This window comes from Parus major, chromosome 6 (assembly GCF_001522545.3).
Source record: "Parus major isolate Abel chromosome 6, Parus_major1.1, whole genome shotgun sequence".
Classification (NCBI taxonomy): domain Eukaryota; kingdom Metazoa; phylum Chordata; class Aves; order Passeriformes; family Paridae; genus Parus; species Parus major.
In genome coordinates this window covers 22,853,703-22,878,886 of record NC_031775.1, presented here as the reverse complement: position 1 = coordinate 22,878,886, position 25,184 = coordinate 22,853,703, and the positions used below count along the sequence as shown (strand labels likewise).

The 25,184-nt window shown below is 39.2% G+C and overlaps 1 protein-coding gene across 2 annotated transcripts in view; it reads right to left on the bottom strand.

Moving 5' to 3' along the window:
* Nucleotides 1–1,675: 1,675 nt before the first annotated feature.
* Nucleotides 1,676–25,184, bottom strand: part of CFAP58 (cilia and flagella associated protein 58) — a 57,318-nt gene continuing 33,809 nt past the window's right edge. Inside the window, exons 16-18 of one of the 2 annotated variants that reach the window (XM_015633854.2) lie at nt 8,567–8,686; nt 6,970–7,103; nt 1,676–2,777 (exon numbers count right to left, since the gene is read on the bottom strand). In XM_015633854.2, coding sequence (XP_015489340.1) covers nt 2,657–2,777; nt 6,970–7,103; nt 8,567–8,686 — 375 coding nt within the window. In that variant the 3' untranslated portion in view covers nt 1,676–2,656. Of the gene's footprint in view, nt 2,778–6,969; nt 7,104–7,129; nt 7,283–8,566; nt 8,687–25,184 lie in introns of those variants that run through there. The other variant, XM_033515786.1, reaches the window with a different exon arrangement.

The following is a 25,184-nucleotide window of genomic DNA, read 5'->3' as shown; positions in this document are numbered from 1 at the left end:
AGCTTCTTCACTTTTTTAGGTGAAATTTACTGTATTCAATTCCAGCTCTTTAGGCTGGAAGAACATGTTGTACAAGCAAATCACCTTATTTTGCTTGTCCCCTACATTTTATTTTTAATATAGAAGACTAGCCACCTTTTCAATGTAAGTGAATTTACCTTTGCAAGTCTTCAGACAAATACTATCCCAATCATTTTAATGACTGAAAAGACTTAGGTCAAGAATAATTTACAGAAAAGCTTCTGACTCATGCAATATAAGCTACTATTAAGTACAACTAAAGACAGAAAAGTATCTGTTTTACAACTGTACCCATAAAAATATTTTGAAGTAGAGAACAAATTCCATCTGCTTGGCTTCCCCTCTTTTCCTCTGACCACTGAGACAATTTGCCTCCTAAGCCTTGACAACAAACAGAAAGAAAGTGAGGCCACACCTCAAGTGCTGTATCCAGTTCTGGGTCCCTCACCCCAAGAAAGACATTGAGGGGCTGGAGTGTGTTCAGGGAAGGGTAATGGTGCTGGGGAAGGGCCTAGAGAGCCCTGTAATGAGTTGCTGAAGGAGCTGGGAGGCTCCTGGAGAAAAGAAGGCTCGGGAGGACCTTACCATTCTACAACTACCTTAAAGGAGTTGTACCTGACAGAAGCTGGGGCTTGGCCTCTTCTCCCATGTAACAAGGAGACAGGACAAGAGGACATGGCCTCAGTCTGTGCCATGGGAGGCTCAGGTTGGACACCAGGAAGAATTTCTTCACTGAAAGGGTGGTTAAGCGTTGGAACAGGCTGCCCAGGGAGGTGGCAGAGCCACCATCTGCTCAAGAGTTGTTCAAGAAACCACTGGAGGTTGCACTTAGTGCCTTGGTTTAGTTGACATGCTGGTGTTCAGCCAAAGGTGGGACTGGATGGTCTTGGAGGTCTTTTCCAAATTAAATGATTCTGAGATTCTGTGGGAGATAAACACAGATTCAGATTATCTCTGGATGAGTTAGGGGGCACACTGTACATTTTAAAGTGTAACACATCAGCAGCTTCTCTACAGAGTGACAGTGCTCTTGGAGTCTAACTGTGCCTCTAGTTCATGTGAATTAATAAATGAGTCTTTGATGATTTATTTCAATACAAATTACTTGCCAGTGTAAGCACAGCAGAATCCAGCTCCAGGCTAGATACTCGGGACCTTAGCAAATACCAACTTCTAAAAGCTTCAGTAAAACCTACTTGGGATTCCATCAGACTCAAGTGCCCATGTCAGTTACTGTCAATTATTCTATCTATAAGGCCACATCAGATACACAAAGACACTATTCTGACAGCATGACTGTCCTAAAATGATAACTTTAGCATAATGCACTTGACAATAAAAAAAGCAATAATAGCTATTTTGGGGACAAAAGAAAAATACAATGGATCTGATGACTAAACGTTCTGGTCCCCAATGTAAAAGCAAAGTAGATCCCTGTCGTATTTAACTTGATTCCTTTGAATTAAACACTTCCATTAAAGTTTCCCACAGTAGCTTTAATATTTAATTATGTATTCCACCAAAGAAAAGAACAAAATCTTTGCGAAGGGTTTTTTTGGGCTTTTTTTTTTCTGGATGTGAAATATTTATCAGCATATCTCTTTGGACAAGTATTTTTATCCCCCAGGCAGGGAAAAAAAGTTCCACGTTCAAATCGGTTTCAAAACATTTTATTTTACAGCTTGAAAGTTTTCTATACTTCAGCACCTCATGCCGTGACTTTGTTATTTCACTTGTTAATGAATGGTAATTAAATCTCTTTTGGCTGAAAAGGTTGGAGGGCTCCTGCTGTATTACAAAAACAATTTCTGAAAGTTACAAAAATGCCCAAGTGTCTAGAAATTAAAGCATAAAGTTTTCCATGTTTTGAGTCCAAGTTTTAATCGCTCGGAAGGATTTGTGTGGGAGAACAGCATGTCCCACTGAGCGTGCACAGTCCCCCCAATTGAACAGACATAATTATGTCACTTTGTATCTACCAGAGTAAACACAATCGTGCTCTTAATAATGTACATTGTGGCCACAAACTTCCTTGATCTTCCTAACAACTGCAGCAAACACTGCATAAACCTTATTATACACTCCCTACACAGAGAACTGCTACATATGTACATCTAAGTAAAGACCTGTTAATTTTGCATTTGCTCAGCAGGGCTTGAAACATCAGCCTATTAATTTTTCTTCTTTTCTGTATTTTCATTTTTTTCAGGTGCTTTGAGTCAGAAGATAAATGGAATGCGTGCTTACAACTGAAGCAGATAAAAGAGAAATAACTACATATTAAGGCATTTTGTGGTGTTACAGTGCTAAACAGAGACACAATATTGAAGAAGAAATATCTCTGCTATCCATTTACATCCATGCAGGTGTCTGCTGGCATCAAATAGGCAGATTTGGTACACAGTTTGCAAAAAGAACTACGTTAATTCCAATAGAAAGTGTACAAAATATAAATGCAATATAAAATGCAATATAAAATGTAATTCCAGTGTAATAAAACGTGTTTTATTATATACAATATACACAATTTTCCTGAAGGTGATACAGTGATTTCAGTAGATTCTGAATCTCTTTTAAAATTACAGTTTCTCAAACATGAAACTGGGAACAGAAATGCAACTAGATGAGTGCATTCCTAGACTGCAATTTTGGGAATGGGTTTGCTTGAAGGAAAGCCCCCCATGTTGAAGTGAGGTACATCAGTCTTGAGGGGTGGTAATTTCGTCCCCATATCAATGCCGGATCGCTCCTTCTCCCTTTAAATAGAAACAAAGAAACAGAAAATTCATATTTCATTCTGTGGCCCAGAGATGTTTACAAACTAAGGAAATCTGTGTCCTCCAGAGTTTCTTTCATGCAACCACTATCAAGAGATCATTTTAAAAGTGTTGATTAAAGCCTGTTAGACTAAACCTCCAAGACTACGTGTCTGTTTGGATCTAATTACAAAACTACTGATAGGGTTTGGAATTATTAAAAATTAGAAATAAATGAGCTTTCTTTATGCTACTCCCCAAAATGGTCAGAGCACCTCATTAGAGCAAGTATGTACATGAGCTCCATGACTGCAGATTTCTAATCACCATTCTGTTCTAGCTGGAACATGCCTGTTTTCAAACAAACTGCTACATTCATCAAAGGCACAAAAGGGAGGGTTTCTTTTCCTTTGTTGAATTTTAATGAATATATATAGTGCTATCTGTCTTCACATTTTAACAAAGTTCCAGTGATAATTGCCCTGTGACATTTGCAGAAAACTAGCAGTGTGCTGTAGGTGCACTGAGCCCCAGGGAGTTGCTCCACCTGAGAATCCAGGAGGTCTTGAATTTGATGGCCTTAGGAGGAGTGAATGAGGGTTAGCTGGATCCACTCTGACAAAGTTGGGGAGGTAAGTAGAGCAGTACAAAGATGAAGGGCAATATTCCAAACTCACTGCAACATACCTGGATGCTTCAGAGAGAGGTCCTGAGATACTTAAGATTAACCAAGTGGAGCTTTATGAAGTTCTAGTTTATCCTAACAGTCTCAAGGCTTTACAAAGAAAGTCAGTACCATTATTTCATTTCACAGTCACTGAGATTGAGAAAAATTTGAGTGCAACCACACTTTTACAAAATCTAGCCATGTCACAGGAGCATCTTTCCTCAGTCCCCAGTAAGGGGAAAGAAAACACTTCTGGAATTATTACTTTTCTATTTGCCCCTAAATAATTGTCAGAATAGGAAGAAGTTCAGAAAAACTGTGTCAGATGTCTAGTTATGCATCCTTTTCCAAAATTGACCCATACAGAGGTAGAATATCCAAAAGATGGCACAGATGAACTTAACAATCAAAACCATTTATAACTGTTTTTAATTGTATCAATGCAGCCCTAATGGATGTGCCAGATGACAGCACCAAAAACTAACGTTCTGTATTTAGATGGATTATCCCATCTCACTGTTGGATTTCCAAGTCTGGGGAGATAAAATGATCCAGAATCCATGCTCATTTTTTCCTCATGCTTCCATGGAGACAACAAACAGATGTGCTCATCAGTATGGAAAATTCTATGCCACTGAATACTATAATATATTATGCAGAATTAATGTGCAACCAGACACGTGCAAAAGCTCCCAGTTACTACTGACATCCCTCATTGCAGTTATTTACATATATAGGACTGTTGGATTAGGTCTCTGGTGTGGATTTAAGCTTCATATTTTCTCACAAATCCTTATCAGAATCAAAATGGGATCCTGGTGCTAGAAGCAACTAGGAAAATAGTGATGCAGAAAGGGTTCAAGAAACTGAAGTTAAAAATAGGAAGAGATAGAAAAAGAACAGCTAAGACAACTGGGAAAAGCAACATTTAGAATTAGAGAGCTGAAAAAGAGGACTTCAAACTCACAACCAAAATCTAAAACATTGAATTTTCATTTTTTAGCCAAAGTTAAATTCCCACTGTCACTATATTCCTTCAGCATCACATGCAAAGCTGCATTTATTCAGTACCAATATGTTAAATCACAACTCAAAACTATCTTGTGCAAATCAATAAAAGCTTTAGATGATAACTTTGTGTAAGGTTATCTGAGAGCATTAATTCTCTTTCATTCCAGCGTAGTCAATAATGTTGGTAATGCTATTGTCCTGACAGGATCCACTTTTTATTAGCAAAACCAGCTACATTTATTTCAGACATGATGTTAACATTAGCCAGCAAGATAGAGAATCAAGTCAGTGGTTTTCTGTCAGTTGGGATTTAGAGAAATCTGAGATTGTATGAATCAAATGGCCCTGGCTCTTTGGTCACCATCCACAGAGCAGGCACTGCCTGTCCAGCCTTGCCTGAGGCAGCAGAGCTGTGGAATGGCTCTGTGGCAGGGAAGAGCACTCCTTGGAGAAGAACCTGACTGCACAACAGGTTCTCTCTACTGCAAGAAGTCAGCAGTGTGTCTTGCACACCTGGCAGGTTGGAGAAGGAGGGCTGCACAAGGTTGTTTCCCTTGCCAACACAAGGCACAGTCTAGAGACAGCAGAAGCTGCAGTTATCCAGGACTGGTATGCCCAGTTCTGCCCCTGTGCTCTTCAGGGCAGGGTGCAGTCCAACAGGCTTGACTGGGCTACAAAGCAGTGAGGGGCAGAGGACAGCAAAGCCCAGCACCACCCTCGGCTGCCACAAGCCAGCAGAGGTGCAAGCCAGGGCTGGCAGCACAGTGCTGGTGCTTTCTGAGCTGTGGTGGGAGCCACAAGATGATGCCAGCCTGCAGAAGCACCGCTAACAGTACCTAAATGTGCTCCCAAAACACAGATGCCATAAAGACACCCATGCTCATCAGACCACAGACATGCTTGCCCAAAAGAACAACCTGACAAGCTGTCCCAGTGGCAGGTATCTATCCTGAACCTATAAACAGTGTATCCAGCACTAAATGACTTTCAATATGAAATTCCTTTCACTGTATAACATGCCCCAGTTCAGCCACCATCGACTCACACAGTATTTTTTGTTTTATTTTAAAGCAATTACGTCCTTAACAAGTTGAGTTTTTATGACAGGAATTAATTCTAGGTGAGATATAACAACAAAATGTAGGTGAATTTCTCCTCATTTTATGAAGAGAAAGAGACATGATGCCAGAGTCCAAAATGGAAACAACAAATCTACTGTGAAGGAGACATTTAGCTACTGGAAATGGATTATCAGGCATTATGGTAGCCTCACATATTGATCCTAAAGCTCCAGAAAGGCCATTAGCACTGCACAATTGTTGCTAATTCCAAACATTAAGGTAACATTATGCAATTTGCAGATGGACAAAAGTCACTGTTTATCACTGATTATTTTGCTCATTTAGTCATCAAATCATTTGCTGTATGAAATGGGATTAAGGAAGAAGTGATAAAAGCAACTTTAAATTATATTCAGCAAATGTAGAGAACTGTTGCCTTTAGTGTGTGAGGAAGGCACAGGCTGAGGATGGAAATGAGTGGAAAGACAAAAGGCTTTCTGTGCAAACAGAATAACTTGGTAACAGATCACATCATCTGACTGCAGAAATCTAAGTAATCTCTCATTCAGGGTGAAGTCTACCCTCAGCACCCTCCACAAGTTTTCAGATGACAACAAGCTGAATGGGGCAGTTGAGTCACCTGAGGGATGGGATGCCATCCAGAGGCACCTGGATAAGCTCAAGAAGTGGGCCCATGGGAATCTCTTGAGGTTCTACAAGACCAAGTGCTGGGAGCTGCACCTGAGTCATGGCAAGCCCTGGCATCAATCCAGGATGGGGGACAAACAGATGGGGAGCAGCCCTGCCCAGAAGGACTTGGGTGTGCTGGTGGGTGAGAGGCTGGACATGAGCCAGCTATGGGCATTTACAGGCCAGAAATCCTGTTGCTACAGGACAAGAGATAAGGGTTTTTAACTAAAGGAGGGTAGATTTAGACTAGATATAAGAAGGAAATTTTCTGTTATGAGGGTGGTGAAAGACTGGCCCAAGTTGCCCAGAGAGGTGGGAGATGACCCATCCCAGAAACATTCCAAGTCAGGTTGGGACCCTGAGCACCTCATCTGGTTGGAGACATTCCTGCTTATTGCAGGGACTTTGGACTAGATGGCCTTTAAATGTCCCTTCCAACCCAAACTGTTCTATAATTCTATGCTTTGATGTCAGAAACAAGACACTAATCTGTGTTCTCTGGGCATCATCTCATTGGTATGAATAATTTAACTGGACTGCAGAACATATTCAGCAACATCTCCGATGGATGTTCTTGTCCTGGCCATAGATCATGGTAAATCCAGACCAGACTGAAGTAGCATGAAGGATAACATTCAGGAAAATCAGGCAACAAAACTGTATCATGTCAGTAAAATCTGGCCACGTTCTGATCAAAAGGGTCTAAAACAAAAATCTAGCTTATGCAGGAAGTTATGTAGACAAAACTGTTGTTTTCCCATACTTTTTCTGTTGCTCCTTGCGTTTCTGAGACAGATATTTCTTTTTCACTTCCAGAAGCTCACTGTTAAGTCTTTCAATTTCATGTTTGTATTCTTTGCTCTGTGTTTCACACATAGTCAGTTCTGAGGACAAAGCCTAATAAACAAAACACAAACAGCAGAAACAGGAAATGTTGCTTCACTTACACATAAGTGAGTACTTTTACAACTACTTTTTCCTTTTTTATTTGAAGATGTAAGACATGATCATTTTCCAGCACAACTCATTCCATCTTGATCTTTCATTTGATCTCATCTCAGTTCACCTAAAAACATCTTACAAAATAAAGGTTATGCCATTTAACCATTATACAACATGTAAAATATACTCCAATCTTTATGGGAATGACATTAATAGATTAGCTCTTAATTTCTGAGACATAAAGCTGGGCAAAAATCCAAAATTAAGGTCTTAATAAATCAGGGAATTATTTTATAATAATGGGGTTTATTCACAGGGATGCACAGCTAAGTGGAGTAATTCAATCCACACAGGCAAAGTAGTATCAGGCACTGTAAATATGTATATAAAGCCACTTGCATGTGAATCAATACAATTTTAAAAAAGGGGGAGCATGCATAGTGCACATTCTTTCTTTCAAAAGAGTAATAGCTTGACCTGGCACCCCAAAATGGCATGGACACCATCATGCTACAGCATGCTGTGCTTGAAATACAAAGTAGCAATTGACTGCATTAAGGACAAATAAGGACCGTATGGAGAACTTCAAATCACGTTCAGTTTAGCTAAACTTTGGCTCCTATTTCACATTTTCTACATTGTTTTTCTCCTCCATGGAAAGCTAAGATTTGCATAACAGCCTCTTTGTTTCCTAAGGGCCCATCTGCTCCTGCATTTTTTTCCTCATGGTTAGTATAGACGTGATTATGATGCAGTGAACAGGAGATGATGACTTCAACAGAGAGAGGAGCTGCAGAAGTAGATGAACTCCTGGGGAGACTGATCTCTCATGCAGTCAAGAATAAGAGAAGATCAGCTCATTCACAGAATATCATAGTATTCTATCAAAGACTCACTTTTTAATATTATGCTTTTAAAATTTTCTACAAGATTCTTTCGGAACCAGGAACTCCTCCCTTCAACTGACAAGGGGTTAGAACAGGTTCCTCCTGTCATCTCCACAAAATCTAATATACATGGCAAGAGAAATGTAAGTAACTTATGACTGGATTCTCAATATATTCCCACTAGTTTGTTAAAAAGAAAAAAGAAATTACCTTAATTTGCTTCTTAAAGATATTAACAGTTTAAGATAAAGGGAAGGAGAATAAGCTGAATTAATAGCTGTCAGTATCCCAGAAAGTTCATGCAAAAACCACTTTTACAGCATTGTGCTGCACACTCCTATTGTAATAAGACCTCTCTGCTTTTTTAATTAAACAAAGTAGCACAATGTGCAAAAAAAGTTCTTTTGCTGCTCTTGGCTGTCCCTTGAGGAGATGCAGTGATACCCTTGTTTTCCTGGTCTAATACACCAGGGCATGCAGCCCCTCTGCCGGGCTGGCAGCCCCTCCCCAGGGACAGTGGGACCCTCTTACTTTGATCTGCTTGGTTTTCTCCCGGAGAATGTTCCGGTACTGCTGCAGCTGCTCCGTGGCTTCGGGCCCAGGCTGCCGGGCCAACACGTGCCTCAGCTCCACATACAGCTTCTCCTTTTCCTAAGGAAGAGACAAGAGGAAGAGCTCTTATTAAACTACTACAGCAGCAGCACAGCCTGAGAGGAAATCAACCTCACTGAAAATTGCAACTCAGTCAGGAAGGTATTTGGAGAAACAAATCTGCCTGTGTGTCACTAGCCATAAGGTATTTAAAGTTGTTGTGATAGCAGTGGGAGAGCTCATTAAGATAAACATCCAGCTACTTCAAACCACGAATGAAATGCTCTTAAACACCATCACCAGCAAGCACTCTCTACCTCAGCAGTTACTGGAAGAGTATCCAGGGCTGGGAAATTAATCACTAGAAACTGTGCTTATTGCAATCTTTCTTCTTATGAGTCACATTGCCTTACATTAAGGATCACAGCTTCACCCGACAGGATGTGAGCTGGCTATAGAAATGTCAGCAAAGGACTGTACAAAAGAGTTACTTCTTCCAAAGAAAATCCAGCAAAGCACATGTACACAAACACAGAGATTTATAAATATATAACCTTTCAGTTTAACTGCAGGGGCTCTGGGAAAGGGAAAGAAATTATAAGCAGCAACAATTATGACTAGCACAATTACCAAGTAATTTTTCTTTGTCATGTGTCTCCTCTTCCTTTATGTTGGAACAGTAATACTTGTGGGAGGTGGATATTGCCATGCCTGAAAAGAAACCACACCATGGACCCACTTACAGCTTTCTGTGCTGAAATGCTGCTTTCAGCTGTGTTTTGAGAGTGTACTTGTTTTTAGTCTGAAGAATAAAGCTCTGAAAAAGCCACCTTCATAGTTTTGCACATTACAATAGTTTTACTATCTACCCTGAAAAACTAAGGTCATTAAATAATATTATTTAGTAAGATCACATCCTTTTCTGGTACATTGAAACTGGAATTAAAAAGGAGACTAGCAGACAAAAGGTTTAACTGAGAAAGACAAAAATGCCAAGAAGGAGGTAGGATAGGTGATTATTTACACTGGATTTGACAAAGCCCCTTTTAACTGTCTTTTTTATAAGCTCTCTCTACAACTCTTACTGCAGAATTCATCTGCTGATGTGGGAAATGGTGCAATCACGTCATCTAGAATTGCTACATTTGGTCTTTCTCAGTGGTTGAGCCACTGAGAAACCACTGAGTGGTTTTCAGAAGTGGTTTGCTATTTTGAAGATGTAAAATTTTAGATGTCCAGTCTTCAAGAGCATAAGGAGGCTGGAGTTTTTAGATCTCATCATTTTCTGAAAACTATGCACTATAATGGTCACAAGTTGGGACCCCAAAATGGAATCACTTCAAATCATGCCTTACTTTTGCAAGCATTGTCCTTAAACTCTGCAGATTACTGAGGAAGAGTTGCTTATAAATGAAATTGTTTACAGTTTATCTCCAGAAAAATCAAAACCTCCTGAGACTCAAACTGAGTTTTCCCTAGCAGCAAATACTAAATTGTTAATTCATTCTGAGTAGAGAGTTATTATACCACTTCATAGTGGTATTTCTACTACCAGCTTTTCTTTCTGAGAAAGTAAGATTTTACTGCAAAGTAAAAACAACAGCAAAAGAAAAATCCACCTTATCAAAATCTGGCCGGTCAATATTAACATTTCAACCCTGAATGTATTATATATTTGTATTTTGTAATAGTGCAATAGTATTTTGGGTAAATATGGGGCAATTGATAGATTGAAGGTCTTAAGTGCAATTGTTTTACAATTTTTTTCTCTCCCTACTCCCCACAATGGCCAACCAAGCTCTTCAAACACTGTGCAATGGTGTGTATAATAACCTCATTTAGAGACAAAGCATGCAATTCTATTGTAAGGAGAATCTATTTTATGCAGCAGAGACTTGTTAGGTGTCCAATGTATATTGTATCCATAATCCAACAGAGGCAGAACCAGATGTCTTATAATCCTGTCCTTCCTTGCTGAGCACTGTCCATCTCTTTTACATCTAGTCAATTAATTTGTCACTGGGTTGGAAGCACCATATGTCAGCAAAACATTAAAATAAAACCTTGGATACTTCTTTCCTCCTCAGCAGAAGCTTGTCTCCACAGGTTGGCATTTCTATAATTTCTGAAATTTTTCCCCAGGATCCAAAAAATAAATTAAAAAATAATAAAATAATTTCAGTTAATTTAATAACAGCAGCCACAAGAGTAAATCTATGTGAGTCACAAGGTGCATGTGCAGGTGCTTCCATCTCTACACATAAGAAATCAGAAATGACCAAGAAAAAAATATTAGCAAAAATTCATAAGGAGAAACTTTGTTTTCTGTAATAGATAAGTCAATCCATTACGACTGGGTTTCTTTTGCTTGTCCCAAACTGCGTCCCCTCACATTTCCGTCCATCCTCACGCCAGGCTGCCATCACAACACACATCTTACCACAGTTCTGAGGTTTTGAGATCAAAGAACTTAGAGTCACAAACACACTGCAAGGCACAACTCTTCTTCTTGAGGTGAAGGAAAAGCCATCAAATCTCGGTAAATCCATGCTGTTAAGCCTTCACTGGTAAGAGTAATGTACCTGTGTTCAGATCACATCTGGGCCAGAAACAAAGCTTGTTACAGGATCCTTCCACCACAAAATTCCCATGGAATTCAGCAGTTGTTTGACTGTGGGACTGAACCCAAAAAATCAACAAGTTTCACTGGTTTATGACACAAACTAAGCCAAGATGATGGCACATTCATTTTGTGGATGTAGGGCACGCTGGGACACTCAGGCTGAGGATTAAATTCCAGGCATTCCAAAGAGCATTTCAGCACCTCTGTGAATACCTGCTGTAAAAATTCTGCAAATAAAACTGCACATTATTTTTAGAACAGCCCTTCCTGTCTTAGGTTTGTTTCCTGGGGGATCTCTGAGGAGCTCACACATCTGTCTGTAGGCCCAGCCATGACAGTAATTTTTTTCATCCCTAAGTCTCTCACACATTAATTTGGAGAGGGATGGTGGGGAAATAAGTGGTGCTTTCCCCTAAATTTAAGTAGGTGCTGTCTCAGCCATATTCTGTAGCTCTCCTGGCCTGCTTGCTCTACAGCAAATTGAGAAAAAATTATTTTCTTCTGTAGAAGACTGGCTAGCATTTGGCAAATCTTAGTTCATTGTCCAGGATTAGGTGGTCACAAGTTGGATCCGTCTTCAGCAAGAAGAATCAATTTTGCCAGCAAAATCCTATTTCAAAAGAAGTTATTGCTGCTGAACAGCACAGCCCCATTTGCTTTTCCATGTGAGAAGGACCATCAGTACCATCAAATACATTCCCAAAATGACAGCAAGGCATTCACAGCCACTGACAGGGAGTGGGAAACATTCAGCAGTCCCAGGCTGGAACAGAGCTCTAAAGATGTGACCCCATTTTGTGTCATCCTGTCCCTCACAATGACACCAGGAAATGGCACATCTTGTTAGATAGCCCAGCATTTTATTCAGAACCAGAGATGATGGATGACCATACATTTAATGAAGATGTATTCACAGTAGAAATAGGCCCTGCAGTCCCAGTTTCCTCATTTTTATCCAAATAGATCGTGCAACAAATTTACCTGGCATAGCAGCACCCCAAGAGCCTTCTCTACCAGACCCATAAAAATCCTATTTGCACCAAAACCTTTCTATCACATGAATTACTAAAACAAACAAACACACACAAAAAATCCAAAAGACTTTGCATCAGAGTAAATTTAACTTATGTCAGTTCCTGTGTCCAGCAACTGAGCTAAAGAAAAAACAAGATAAAGATGTAGTGCAAAAGTGTGCAACGTAGTGTATGGCAGCAATCCCCAAAAACACTCAATTTAAATAAAAATTCTTATTTTAATTAGTAAGGTGGAGAAACCAATACAGTAACCATGCACTCTACAGTTCATGGCTTTGATGGGAGTGACAAGTCCATCAGCATGCCACAGGGGGGTTCTTGTTTATTGGCACTGTAACCAAAATACAAGTGCTGTGCTGAACTCCAGAGACATTTTGTTTACGATGCCATGCAGCAGCAGAGCATCCTTAGGGGTGGTGATTCCTCTTCATAAGTGTTAAACAGGATATGGAAATCTGGATAAAATACTTACACAGACATACATACCTACTCATAGTCATTTTACCTGTCTAAGCCCTACATTTATTTATGTTCTGTATACCTAGCAGTAGTTGTTGGCTCAAGACACTTATCTATAAAATTTTTATGAGGTAAAGAAAAAAAATTAGCATTCGGTGACGTTCACAAATTTTATAATAACAGAAGAAAGTTGCCTCCAGCACTATGAGAAATGTGCAGTATAAACCTTCTCTGTAAACACTTTCCAAAAGCTCCTGCTTTTTCCTGTCTGTTCCACATCCATCAGCAAACACCCTTGCAAGGACACAGTTCCCTAGAACAGCACCTGTTTTCATTATCACCTAAACACTTCTTTAACTGTCCAGTGTGAGGTTTCTTATCAGGTAAATCAATTATGTTTGAAAGAGGACACTAAGGCCCTTTCACAGTGCGGCAACATTAGCACTGAGTTAGATGTTTTGGGCTCTCCTGTGAAAACCACCAGCTTGAAGTAAAGGCTGGGATAATCTCATCTTTGGTGAAATCTGCACTACTCAAACTTGTAACTTATTTCTCCAGTTGATAATAACACTTCTCAAGAGCAAATCTGTTTCCATCGGCACAGAGCAAACTGCACCAAATTGACAGGCATTTTCAAAACAGCTTAATGAGAGAGGAAAAGAACACCTTGGAGCACCTTGTAAGGTCTTCACCCTTGAATGTTTTTTGCAACAGCAAGAGCTGAATGCTGCAGTATCACCATCTTCCAGGAACAACAAAGTATGAACATTTCCACCTGGAGTGCAACTGCAACTTATTTTTATTATTATTGCTAGGAACTGTTACTATCAGATCTTCCCTAATAAGGGTGTAGGAAAACATTTTTTTTTCCAATGAACAAACAAGCAACTTACATATACTCCTCTCCTTTCAACTTCTGAACTCTGAGACACAAGGTTAACAATCTATCTGAAGAAAGTGGCATGGATGTGTCTTGCTGAAATAACAGCTGCAGTATCCTTTTTACTATTGACATTACACAAGAGTTTATAAAATCATTAATCAGAGTAGCTCATTTAATCACAGTGTTTCTACTTTACATTGCAGAAGATTATCAATTAATTATCTCCCATTCTGTATGTGTGAGCAGAAACAGACACACACATGAAAGTGAGCTGTTTCTTGAAGGTGAGAATTACCCCTGACATGACATGGATTGATGTAAATATTCCAACTATTTTCACAGTGCCTGCAGCTTGACAGCTGGGTTGAAGAGAGCTCTAGACAAACCTTTGTTTCACATTCTAGTAGCAGTTTGTCTTAAAGTGACCTGGAGGAGATCAGAGGTTGACACAGATCTTATCAACAAGGTTTCTCAATATTCTAAGTGAGTAAGTCTACAAAACAGATGATGGGGAACCTTTTCTGTATAAGAATTATTTTATACAGGGTTGTAAGAGAAAAAAAAAAGTCTCTCCTTCAGATTTAGACTACTTGACTTGAAACCTCTGTATTTTAATGCCAGAGTAATAGCATGTATTTCAGATATTCAATAGCCATTGAGATTTTTAAAATTTTAGAGGAATCAAAGGAGAATTATCACAGCTCTGTTGATAATGATTAGCTGTTCCTGCAGGTGACATCTTGGGATGAGGACTCCCAATAGACTCAGCTTCTGTTCTCACTTCAGACTGATCTGACAGATGACTTTGAAGGGTCAGAGAGATTACAGAGCTCCTTCTAGAAATATATATTTTTAAGTTAGGCACCTACATCTCTTCAGTCACCTGCTTAGATCTTTAGATTTCCCTGAAAGATGAGAGCAATTTGCTTCAAGTCCTTTGGTGTTCTGGAATTGCTATGTCTGAACAGCTGTCTCAAAGTCAAGCCACCACTTAAATCTACAATATCTGTCTAACAAGGCAGTAAAGTCTACATGCATCTTTTTGACAGGACAGCAGAGTTCCCCTGCATATGTCAAGTACCTCAGGGAAGAAAGACTACTCTCCTGTTACACTTTGGAACCTATTAAGAAATAACAGTACATCTGAGAAACACACAGAGCAATTCTGAAATCATGAATGTTTTAATGCATGGCTTCCTTCAGACTCACTGTAATTAGAGCTGAGCCTCTGCTATTCTTTGAGGAGTTCTGTTTCAGCTCCCCTTGTCTGTTTCTTAAAATTAAGTTAAGAAACAGAAACAGGACTAAAGGAAGGGGAAAGACAGTGAATTCTAATGTCCATGTAAAGACAACTGCTGTGCTCAAGTATCCCATCCCCTGTTTAAGATTACAGCTGTATCTACTTAGCCAGGCATGGGAAGCTTTGAGCTCTGAGCCTCCAAGAGGTGCAGCAACTGGCTAGCTGATGCATCCTACTTGGCAGAGACACTCCCCACTGAGTTTCATGGCTCCTGTGCACTCAGTAGTACATTTCTGGATGTCTCAAGAGAAGAGGAGAGAAATGGGATTCTTTCTATACCTGTTTGTGTCCTCCTATATCCCATTTTAAGCCAGCCTTCTAAAAAAACCCAATCAGCTGCAGTGGTTCTGCCTGCCTTCCTCTAACAGCTGCAAAACAGCCTTAGCTGCAGCATCTTTGAGCATGTGTTCCCCCAACAACAGCATCATTCACAGTAAGAATGGAAATGAGAGAGCTGGAATAGAACTAATCTAGTTTGTCCCTGTGGAATTTTGTAGGGTTCTGCTGTTGTGGCAACTGTCATACAAGATAATAATCCATTACTGACTCGGATGCTGTAGATCGTCCATATCTTGCTGTGGAGGGAAGAGCAGAACACGCCTTAACACAAGAACACCTGCCAAAGGGTGAATACTAAAGATGTACCTCTAGCTCTAGAACACCCTATAGAATATGGGCTTGTGAATGTAGTGCTGCTGCACTCCTTCAGAATTTCAGCTTCTCCAGCAGATTTTGGATGGCTGACAGTCAGTATTGGATTGCTATAGCACTGCAAAGTCTGTGCACTGCAATGTATTCAGTCAGCACAGCGAGTCATTTATTTTCCCTTAACAAGATAACTGGTTGATTAATATACTTTACCCTGGGGTGCACAGCAGATTTATTTCCTTCTCAGATACATGCTGAACACAGGAATGAGGAGTAAACAAGGTTGTTTTCAGTTATTTATTTACTGGAACGATTCCTGAACTTTTTATCCAAGCTTTATTCTAGGAAACCAATGTTGAAGTTAAGGGCAATTCTAACTAAGAACTTTAGGATTGGGGCATCATACAAAATATTGTCAGTCTGATGATACAAGGTATCCATGCTCAGGATTTTGGGTTCAAACCAAACAATGTATTTGAATAGAACACTTTGGTGATCACTGTTTGTGTTTTGCTGATGTAGATTGCAGATGACAGTGCTGTGTCTTAGGTTCTTACATAGCATCCTTGTTTCATTATCTGAATGGTATTAAATGGTATTAAAGCTTTATTGTACACTTGCTGAAGAACTGCTTCCAGCCAGAGCAGTGATGCTCTTCTCATTCTACAAGACTTCTGGCACAAACAGTTACTACATGAATTGCCAAAGCTCACTAAAACTCCTTGAAGACACACAAGAATGAAAGACAGACTCCCAGTCCCCCAGGACCTCTGTGCTGGTGGCTGTGTCAATACACCTGCTCCTTGCTTTTCAGAAATAGCAGGCCTGGACTACAGCAGGAGGTTATAAATGTGGGAGAAAACTCACAATAAAGCCACAGTATGCTTGAAGACAACAACCTCTTCAGACATGCTAAACTTCGTGGACTGGGAGTACGTATTAGAATGCAGGACACAAAACTATGCTTGACACTCATCTTTAAAGGACAGTATTTGTGTAATTAAAACAATCTCGTGTGATGAGGAGGGATTACATCTCATGACCCCTGAGAGTTCTTTTTCAAGCTCAAACTCAAGTAAATATATCAATTCTTTTAAAAAACTTGTAAAACAGATTCAGCATTCATGTCTATTTGCCACCTATAAAGGGATTTTTACTCTGCCTGCAACTTCCTCAGCTTTGTAAATGACATCTGAATAGTTCTGACCAAAATATCATTCAATGAGCTAAAAATGGTGCAGATCCCTGAAGTTATTTGCTCAAATAAACTTGCACCTTGCTTCTGTCCACAACCATTTATCATGGGAAATCTATTTTGTTTATGAGGGCAGGGTAGTCTCACAAAGAGTCAATAAAAATTATCTCTTCCACTAAGAAAACTGTTCACCAAAAGTATTTTGTTTGATCACTAGTTAATCTGCTTTGCTTCCCATTTCTCACTGCCAGAAATATTTGTACTTTTTTTATTGGAAAATTATTTTCTCACCCTAAAGAGCAGCCCATTATCTTCACCTGGTGACATTAAAGTGATCAACATACTTCCTAACCATTTTTTTCAACACCCTGTTTAAACAAACATACCAAAAAAAAAAAAAAGGTTATTTTTCTGGGAAGACTTTATTCTCTTCCATTTGAATTGCAACATATGTGGGAGGAGGGAAAGAATCTAAATGTCAGTGTGTTTTTAAGAGTAGTTTATCATGCTGTAAATTTCTATAGCATAGAACATCTTCTAATTCTAGATGGACTGAGATTAGAAGGTCTAAAATAAACTAATGTGTCAAGAAGTGTATTGGAAATATGCAGAAATAGAAATCAACTCCTTTCTGAGGAGAGCTGGGGCAAGAATTGAACATTCCTCAGATATCTATTGAATTATTAAAGCTTACACAAAACTTTCAGGTAGATATGTAGACCCTCAAGAGACCTTCACACAGGTGACTCATACCTTCCATGTTTTTGAGATATGATTCCTTACTACATTGTCACAGGATTGCATATGAGCCCTGGTAAATTGCACCAAGATTTAACACAATTATCCTACAACTGGCTTAGTATGAGTGGTTCTGCCCTATTCAGAGATCCCTACTGGCTACACAATCAATTTTTAAAAAATTAAATAACTACATTAATTGGAAAAAAATTATCAGTGCCAGAACAAAAGACACTGGACATATTCTAACTGCATGGAAAAATCATCATGCCAGGCACAGAATCACTGAAAGACATTAATCCTTCAATTTAAAACCAACATTAAATACACAACATCTCCACATAGAGTCAAAGCTAAAATCCTCACTCAAAGTCCTAGTTTAGCGATGAACGTTTTAAACAACAAAAGGAAAATAAAAGAATGACACAAGAAGGAAAGAATCTAAGAGTAGTCCTAAAGGATGATTTGATGCATTAGGTATTTCCATATGCCACTTCATACTGCATTGGAGATTCCAGTTCAAATAAGTTTCAAGGTATTGGACTGAAATTATTTTGATGGCATTAATTCAGTAGAGTGTTATGCATCATAATATTGAGATGGTAATGAGGTATTTTTTATCCATCACAAGTTAGAACTGGGCTGCAGCCAGAGTTCATGGGCACACATTATTTTTTCATTTGAAAAAAGAACAGAGTTCGTCTTTGGAGTCTAAATCAAGGCTATTCTTACAGTGTGCCTTTGACACATCAGCCTAATTCTGCACAACACTGGGGAAGTAAACTTTTTCTTTATGATTCATGTCCAGCTGAGAGCCAAAAAGTAAATGTTAGGCCTGAGTCCTTATGGTATTTCTCATTTCTGTATTTCAATGCAAATCCCGTGAAAAGTCCAGTCACCAATTTAGAACTGGAGTCATAACCTCAAACCTCACACTCCACCAGGTACTGTTTTCTCTCTCTTGTTTCCTTAAGGTACGTAGCAACACTGAAGTTTTTTATAAGGATAGGAGAGCATTTTTCTGCTTTTCCCTCCCCCCTCTGCATCCCCACATCAGGAACCATTTGATCAATGGCTAGAAGTTTTGGCAGCTTCTCTTTCTCAGTCAGAATCACAGAATACCATGTTGGAAATAAACCTCATGATTCATATGGTCCAACTTTTCTTTCATTCCTATTTGCTTATATTGGTGACCAATATACATCTATGAGAGCAAACAGTAAATCTGTTGCCCTTTTAATGGGACCACTCATGCAAGAGCTTTGGGATTAGATCTTAAATTGACAACTTTTAAATCTCTGAATCATAGAAGACTGTAAGGGGACCTCAATGGTCATCTGGTCCAGCTTTCTCAAGCAAAAGCAGCTAGACAAGATAACCCAGTACCCTGTCCAGATGGATCTTAAAAGCATCCAGCGTTAGGAAATGCACCACTTGCCTGGGGAGATTATTGCCATGCCTTCCAATTGTTCTCATTGTTAACAATTTTCCTCTTGTGTCCAGTCAGAATTCCACAGGGGTAACCTGTACCTATTAGCCCCACCTTTGCCATGTGATTCCTTGTAAAAAGAAAATCTCCATCTTCTTTTTAACCACCCTTATAACTGGAACATGGTTATAAGGTCTCCCCTCAGCCTTGTTTTCTCAAAGCCAAACAAATCCAGTAGTTTCAGATTTTCCTTCTATGGCAAGCTTCCCAATCCTTTGATCATCTTTGTGACCCTCTTTTGGACCCACACCAGCCTGCCCATCTCTTTTATACAGCAGGGACCAAAACTGATCACAGTATTCCATGTGTGGCCTAACAAGTGCTGAGTGGAATAACCTTTGCTAGTGATGCTCTTGGTGACATAACCCAGAACTCTGTTGCCCTTCTTTGCTGCAGCAGCAAAATGTTCACTCATATTGAGCTTGTTGTCCACCAGGATGTCCAAGTCCCTTTCCAGAGAGCTGCTCCCCAACCAGGTAGATCCCAGTCTGTCCCGCACCCTTGGACTGAATTCCTCATCTATACGACTTTACACCTGTCCTTGTTGAACTTCAGTCTTTTAAAGCTTTGTTGCTATTTCACTTCTCCTATCTAACAGTGGGCCAATATTTTCTGTCTGTTTCTGCTTGTTATTTACATACCTGAAGAGCTCTTTCTTGTGGGTTTTGACAACTCTGGCCAATTTCAGTTCAGTTAGTGGTGCAGTTCCCTTGTGCTGGTATGTTTATGCCAGCTACTGCCTATGCAATTAGATGCAATTTGATGCAATTTTACTGGCAGGAAAGTCTTTTGCCATTCAAAAATTGGTATAAGCTAAATCAGAAAAGTGACTTTTTTGCTGCTAGAAATGGGTCTTTTAAGCGTAGAAAAGGCCTAGAGCTCAATACACTTACCCCTTAAATTGAGGGCTGAGAGAACTGCTAGCTTGAGCTGCAAGATAGGATATTAATCCAGTGCTTCCAGAGGAAGTCAAATCCTCCAGGAAACAGAGATAGAAAAGCACCAAGTCCTACTACACTATAAAAAGCTAAAAAGAAAATTTCCCTTTTCATTTTTGGATGGAAAATCCCTTCAAAAGGCTGACTTCATATATAAATTATAAAGGAGCAGTGAAGAAAGGATTGCATTTTGGCAGTGGATTTTGCAGTTCACCTGTAAGTTTCAGTGCATACAAAGCACTCTCCCAAGCTACCTCTGCTGAAATCTCTCTAAAGACAAGATGACAGAGGAGCAATAATGGGCAGGTCAAAAGAGACTTTTAGGGATTCTACAGTCATTAGTTTCCTGAAGTGAATTGCAGTTATTTTTTATGAAAATAGACAATTCTGCCCAAAAATCCCCAGCTTGGATTCTGTACTGTACATGCAAGTAGGTTATACTCTCAAATCCAAGCAGAATCTACACTGGGCACCAAAAATAAATGCCAAATTTGAGAGGGTAAAATAAATCTCAGCCATTTTGAAGATGTAAAGATAACATCTAAGATAAAACTCATCTGGGCCTTAAGAATACCAAAATAAAGGTAGGGGAGAGGAGAGTATTCTCTTACTTTTCCTAGCAGGTTTGTCTGATGAGAAAATCTCTTACTCAGCATTTGAGCACACATTTCTCTTGTGTGGAAGCTACTTGAGCACTGTGAGAGGAGTGAAGAACTTAGCAGAAGCATGTCTCATGAAACTCCTAAGCTAGGGAGAGGAATGATTTTCAGAAGGACTAGGCTCCCATAAAGTGGGCTGAAAAACCCCACGAGATTAAACAAAGAAAAGCAAAAAAAAGTATTTTATATAACAAATGGGGGGGGGGGTGGAATGCATAACAAACACAGGGAAGCAAATCCCCAAGATTCTTCATTTCTTGGGAGAAAAGTTTGATTTCAATAGCTGCCAACCTGCATAAACCCACACAGTAACACATTGTTCTAAAGCAGATTTCTTTATGAAACTATAGTACCAGCTCTGAGAAATAAAGATGGTTATGTATATGTTCAGACACTATAGCAACGAGCACCTCAAACTGGATAGAACAGCTCTACTACCAAGTTAGCACAAATAAAATAAAACATCTGTCTATTTTGAGTGTTTTGCCACTGAATTGAGTCATGTCTCTAATATATTCATTCACACAGCAGTACAGGAATGGAAATTATTTTATTTCCTTTTTTACTTGATGTGAAGCATGCAAAAGCTAAGTAGCCTGCCCAAGGTCACAGAGAAAGTCTCTCACTTTCCCCTCCCTGTATCTCACAATACCTGAAATGGAACTGGGCTGGAGACAGCAGCATCCCTTCAATTCCTCCTACTCTCTGTCACCGGGACAATCAGTTCTCTGGAGGGATTGAAACTCAGCTCAAAACTTGGCTCAGTGCAAGGACATGTGGGTGCTCTCTGGCTGTAATCTCTGAGTCAGATACATGAGCTAATCATGCCTTCTGCCCTTGCACTCTTTGAACTATGAGCTCAAGACACAGTCAGCACAGTATCACATCCTGACTGCCCAGTCCTGAACTTTGATTGCTGACAACTTAAGACAATAGAGATTAAAATACATATGTACAGAAAAACAATGCTTTCACTGCTACATGCAAGGCTTAAATAAGATATTTGCCTTTGCCTCCCTGAACAAATAATCTAGGTTGCACTTTCTTTTACATTTATGAGCAATCTTCTGAGATGACTGACAAAAGAGGTAACTGACATATAATGTGAATCTTTATGCTGTTATCCATTCCAAGACATGCAGCTGAATAAAATTCTGCTCAGTCAGACATAAAATCAAATTAGAAGAGTTAGCTCTGAAGAGAAAGAACTAAATTTGAAACAAATAAAGCAGTGCATAATTCACTTTTAATGGGATAAGTTCCTAAAACCACACTAATCATAATCCTAACAAGGTAATACTTTCCACTGCGAGTTTACCACATCACTGCTCAGTACACAGCAGCGCAGAGCTTCAATCACATGAGAGATTTGCCCCACATGCAAAGTGAGCATCTGTATTTTTGCAGTCAGGATTTGCAGAGCACTCCTGTTTATTAATAATTATTCCTTATGGCCTTACAACATATGTCATTCATCTAACACTTGTTCACAAAGACCTTCACCCATCAGTGAGATCTCCTGGATAACACACAATGTATTTCTCCACAAAACCCTGCAATATTACTCAACAGTACAGGACAGAAACAAAAAAATGCTCTATCTTGACTGCACAAATTCACAAGGAGGGTAATGACTCGGACAAGAAAACTGGCTGTCCCTGAAGTAACATTTCCTATGTTTGGGAAAAAATGCCATTGGGTTTTTATTGACCATAAGTATTCAAGACCTTGGGTTTGGACCTGATTTTTAAGACAGCATTTTTCATCAGCACAGCAGCTCACAACTGTGAAAATGCCTGAATTAAAAGAGAAAGTATGACCACCTGCTTTGCAGCTACTCTTCAAAGTAGCATCTCAGGATGACAATATGAGAGGTGATGCCTTATAACCCAAGATGCTGTGGCAACAGGGCATAGATAAATCAGAAACAATAAAAGACTTTAGTGATTTCTCTAACATAGCAAATCCTTTTACACGTTTATTAAATATTCAATTCTGAAAAGCTGTTCTAGCAAAACCCAACATTCAGCATGCTCCATAATCACTACCTCACAGCATATGTCTGATCCAAAAAATATGCCCTGATGACCAGTTAAGAGAGATTTTTACATGAGATTTTAGAGTCAAGCTGGGTTTTCCCCATATTGTCAGCAATCTAAATTTTCTGACTGAAATATAGCAAATCATTCTTTTAATCACATAACATGGACTGTAGCTTGCTTCTACATCTACCTCAGTTTTAAAGAAATGACAGGTTAGAAACAATGAAAAAGCTAATAAAAAGGATATGATCAAATGCACATCAGGAGCAGGTAAAGTAAGCAGATGCTTTCCTACACGAATCTATATATTGTGATCCTTACTTAGCAAAAATTTCCATTTATATATCCAGCTGAAACCTTGTTCCCTGCACTTTTATTTAAAGGACCATTTACCAAAAAGTAAAAAAAAAAAGAAGACAGAGCTACAGTGCATACAATACAAATGGAATTATTTTTCCCTTATAAAAACATTACGGCTCTGCATGAGTATGCGGCAGGGTGAATACCCTACAAATCAAACTGCAGGTTACTGACACTGGGCTCAACCATTTCCTCACATGGGTTATTTCTAAACTCCAAAGGTGCTTTTAATATTCAATTCTCGTCACACAAGGTTTTTTGTACTCTATTTTATTAATACACTTTGATGTGAGGGAATTTATGCTACATAATATGCACATTAGACACAGATACAAGCGTCACCTTAAAGAAATATCCTATTTGCTAGCATGATGGCCACACACACATGAATAAAGATTATGTATGGCAAGCAAGAGATTAGGAACATTTTAAATCTGATACACCCAATGGCTATGTCCCTGTTACAGGGCAAGATGTGAATGAAGATGACTGGGGGTGAGGAAGTGTGACTTAGCCAAGCAAACATAACACAGGGGTGGGTAGTTCTCTGACCTAATGAGTTTGTATCCCTCAGTCTGCAGGCTCCAACTCTGAATATGGGGGATGTTCTGCCAAGCAGGCACAGGCCAGTCATCAGCAATTCCTCCACTCCTGCAAATGAGCAGTGACTGAACTGAGCTGAGCTGACTTGCAGAAGAGACCCATAATAAAAAGATGCTGAATGCCTTTAAGCATGAAGGGTTTACCCACCCATTACCATGCTTTAAAAAAAAAAAAAAAAAAGAAAAAAATAAGAGAGAAGAACTCTCTCAACATACAAATTATATTTAAGAAAAAAAATTAAAAATTCCTGAAACTGGAGCTAAATTACTGCTATTTCCCATAATTCTAAAATTCAGTCAGGATCAAATCCTACGCTACCTTTCAAATACTTCACTTCAAATACACTTAGAATCTTTCAAACTGCCCAGAAATTGGTTTAGTGAAGCCACCCTCCTGGTGTGTGAAACTCAGCTCCCTCCAGAAAGCTAATGTTACTGTTCTGTTTATTTCCTTCTGCTGGAAGTGTTCCTTAGGTTAGTGTTCCTTCACCACAGCATTTTGGAATTTGGTAACAAGTTTACTAAGTTATTAGTGAGGGGTTTGTTTTGGTGAGTATTAGGGTATCATTTTACAAAAGAGATATTATCATCATACCAAGGACAACCAGTCCAAAGAATAATAAAATGCCTTGTACCAGGTTATCCAGACACTCAGCTCTGCTAGCACACTTAATTTGTGATCAGTGAACTAATTGTGCCAGTGAGCCATCCAGTAGCACATAGAGCCCTTCAAGGGAATGAGCTGGGGATTTTCCTCCATCTCTGGTTACTTCTTCATACCCACACCCTGCTATGAAAGAGTCCTATTTCAGTCACTGTGGAGGACCCAAAACACTGTGGAAAAACAAAAAAGAGCTCAGAAACATTGATGTTAAATCCATGAACAGAATGTGGAGCATAGTATTTTTGACCTTTACTATTATTTCTCCAAGGGAAACCTTCATTTCAGCATTGTTACACAGGAAATTGGTGCCTGAATTAAGAACACAATGAAACTCATTAGCAATTCTAGCTATAATAATTAGATTTTATATAGCCAATCCCTGTCTTAAATCTAGAAAAAATAATAAAAACATAATAGAGTTGCCATAGAAGGACCATTGCAAAGACAGAAAGATTATACCAATGGCTAGTAGAGTAATGTAAGCTCAAATACCTACTATTTCAAAGATTTTCTTGGGTAGACAACTTAATACCTCTCTATCTCAGTTCTTTGGCTGAAAATAAAGATAATAGCAAAATGGGAGCATACTAAGGATAAGGACAGATATGCAATAGAGACTATGTAAAACCTAACAGAATTTGTTTTGTGCATGGGTAAAGCACAGTAAATCTGAAGCTATTTTTGCTACATTTTAAGGTAACTATTTCACTGACAGCATTTCAGTGCAGTGCAACAAAGATCACATTTTTCCAAGCAGAGTAATAATACACCATACATTACATTCAAATGAAATTTCAGATCAACGTTTTCCTATGAAACAATAAACAGAGGCAAACCCTGTTTTGATAAATCTGCTGAGCTTCTTCGCAGGACAGAGGGAGATTCAGGTCACATTTTACTCTCCAGTGAGTGATACCCAACACA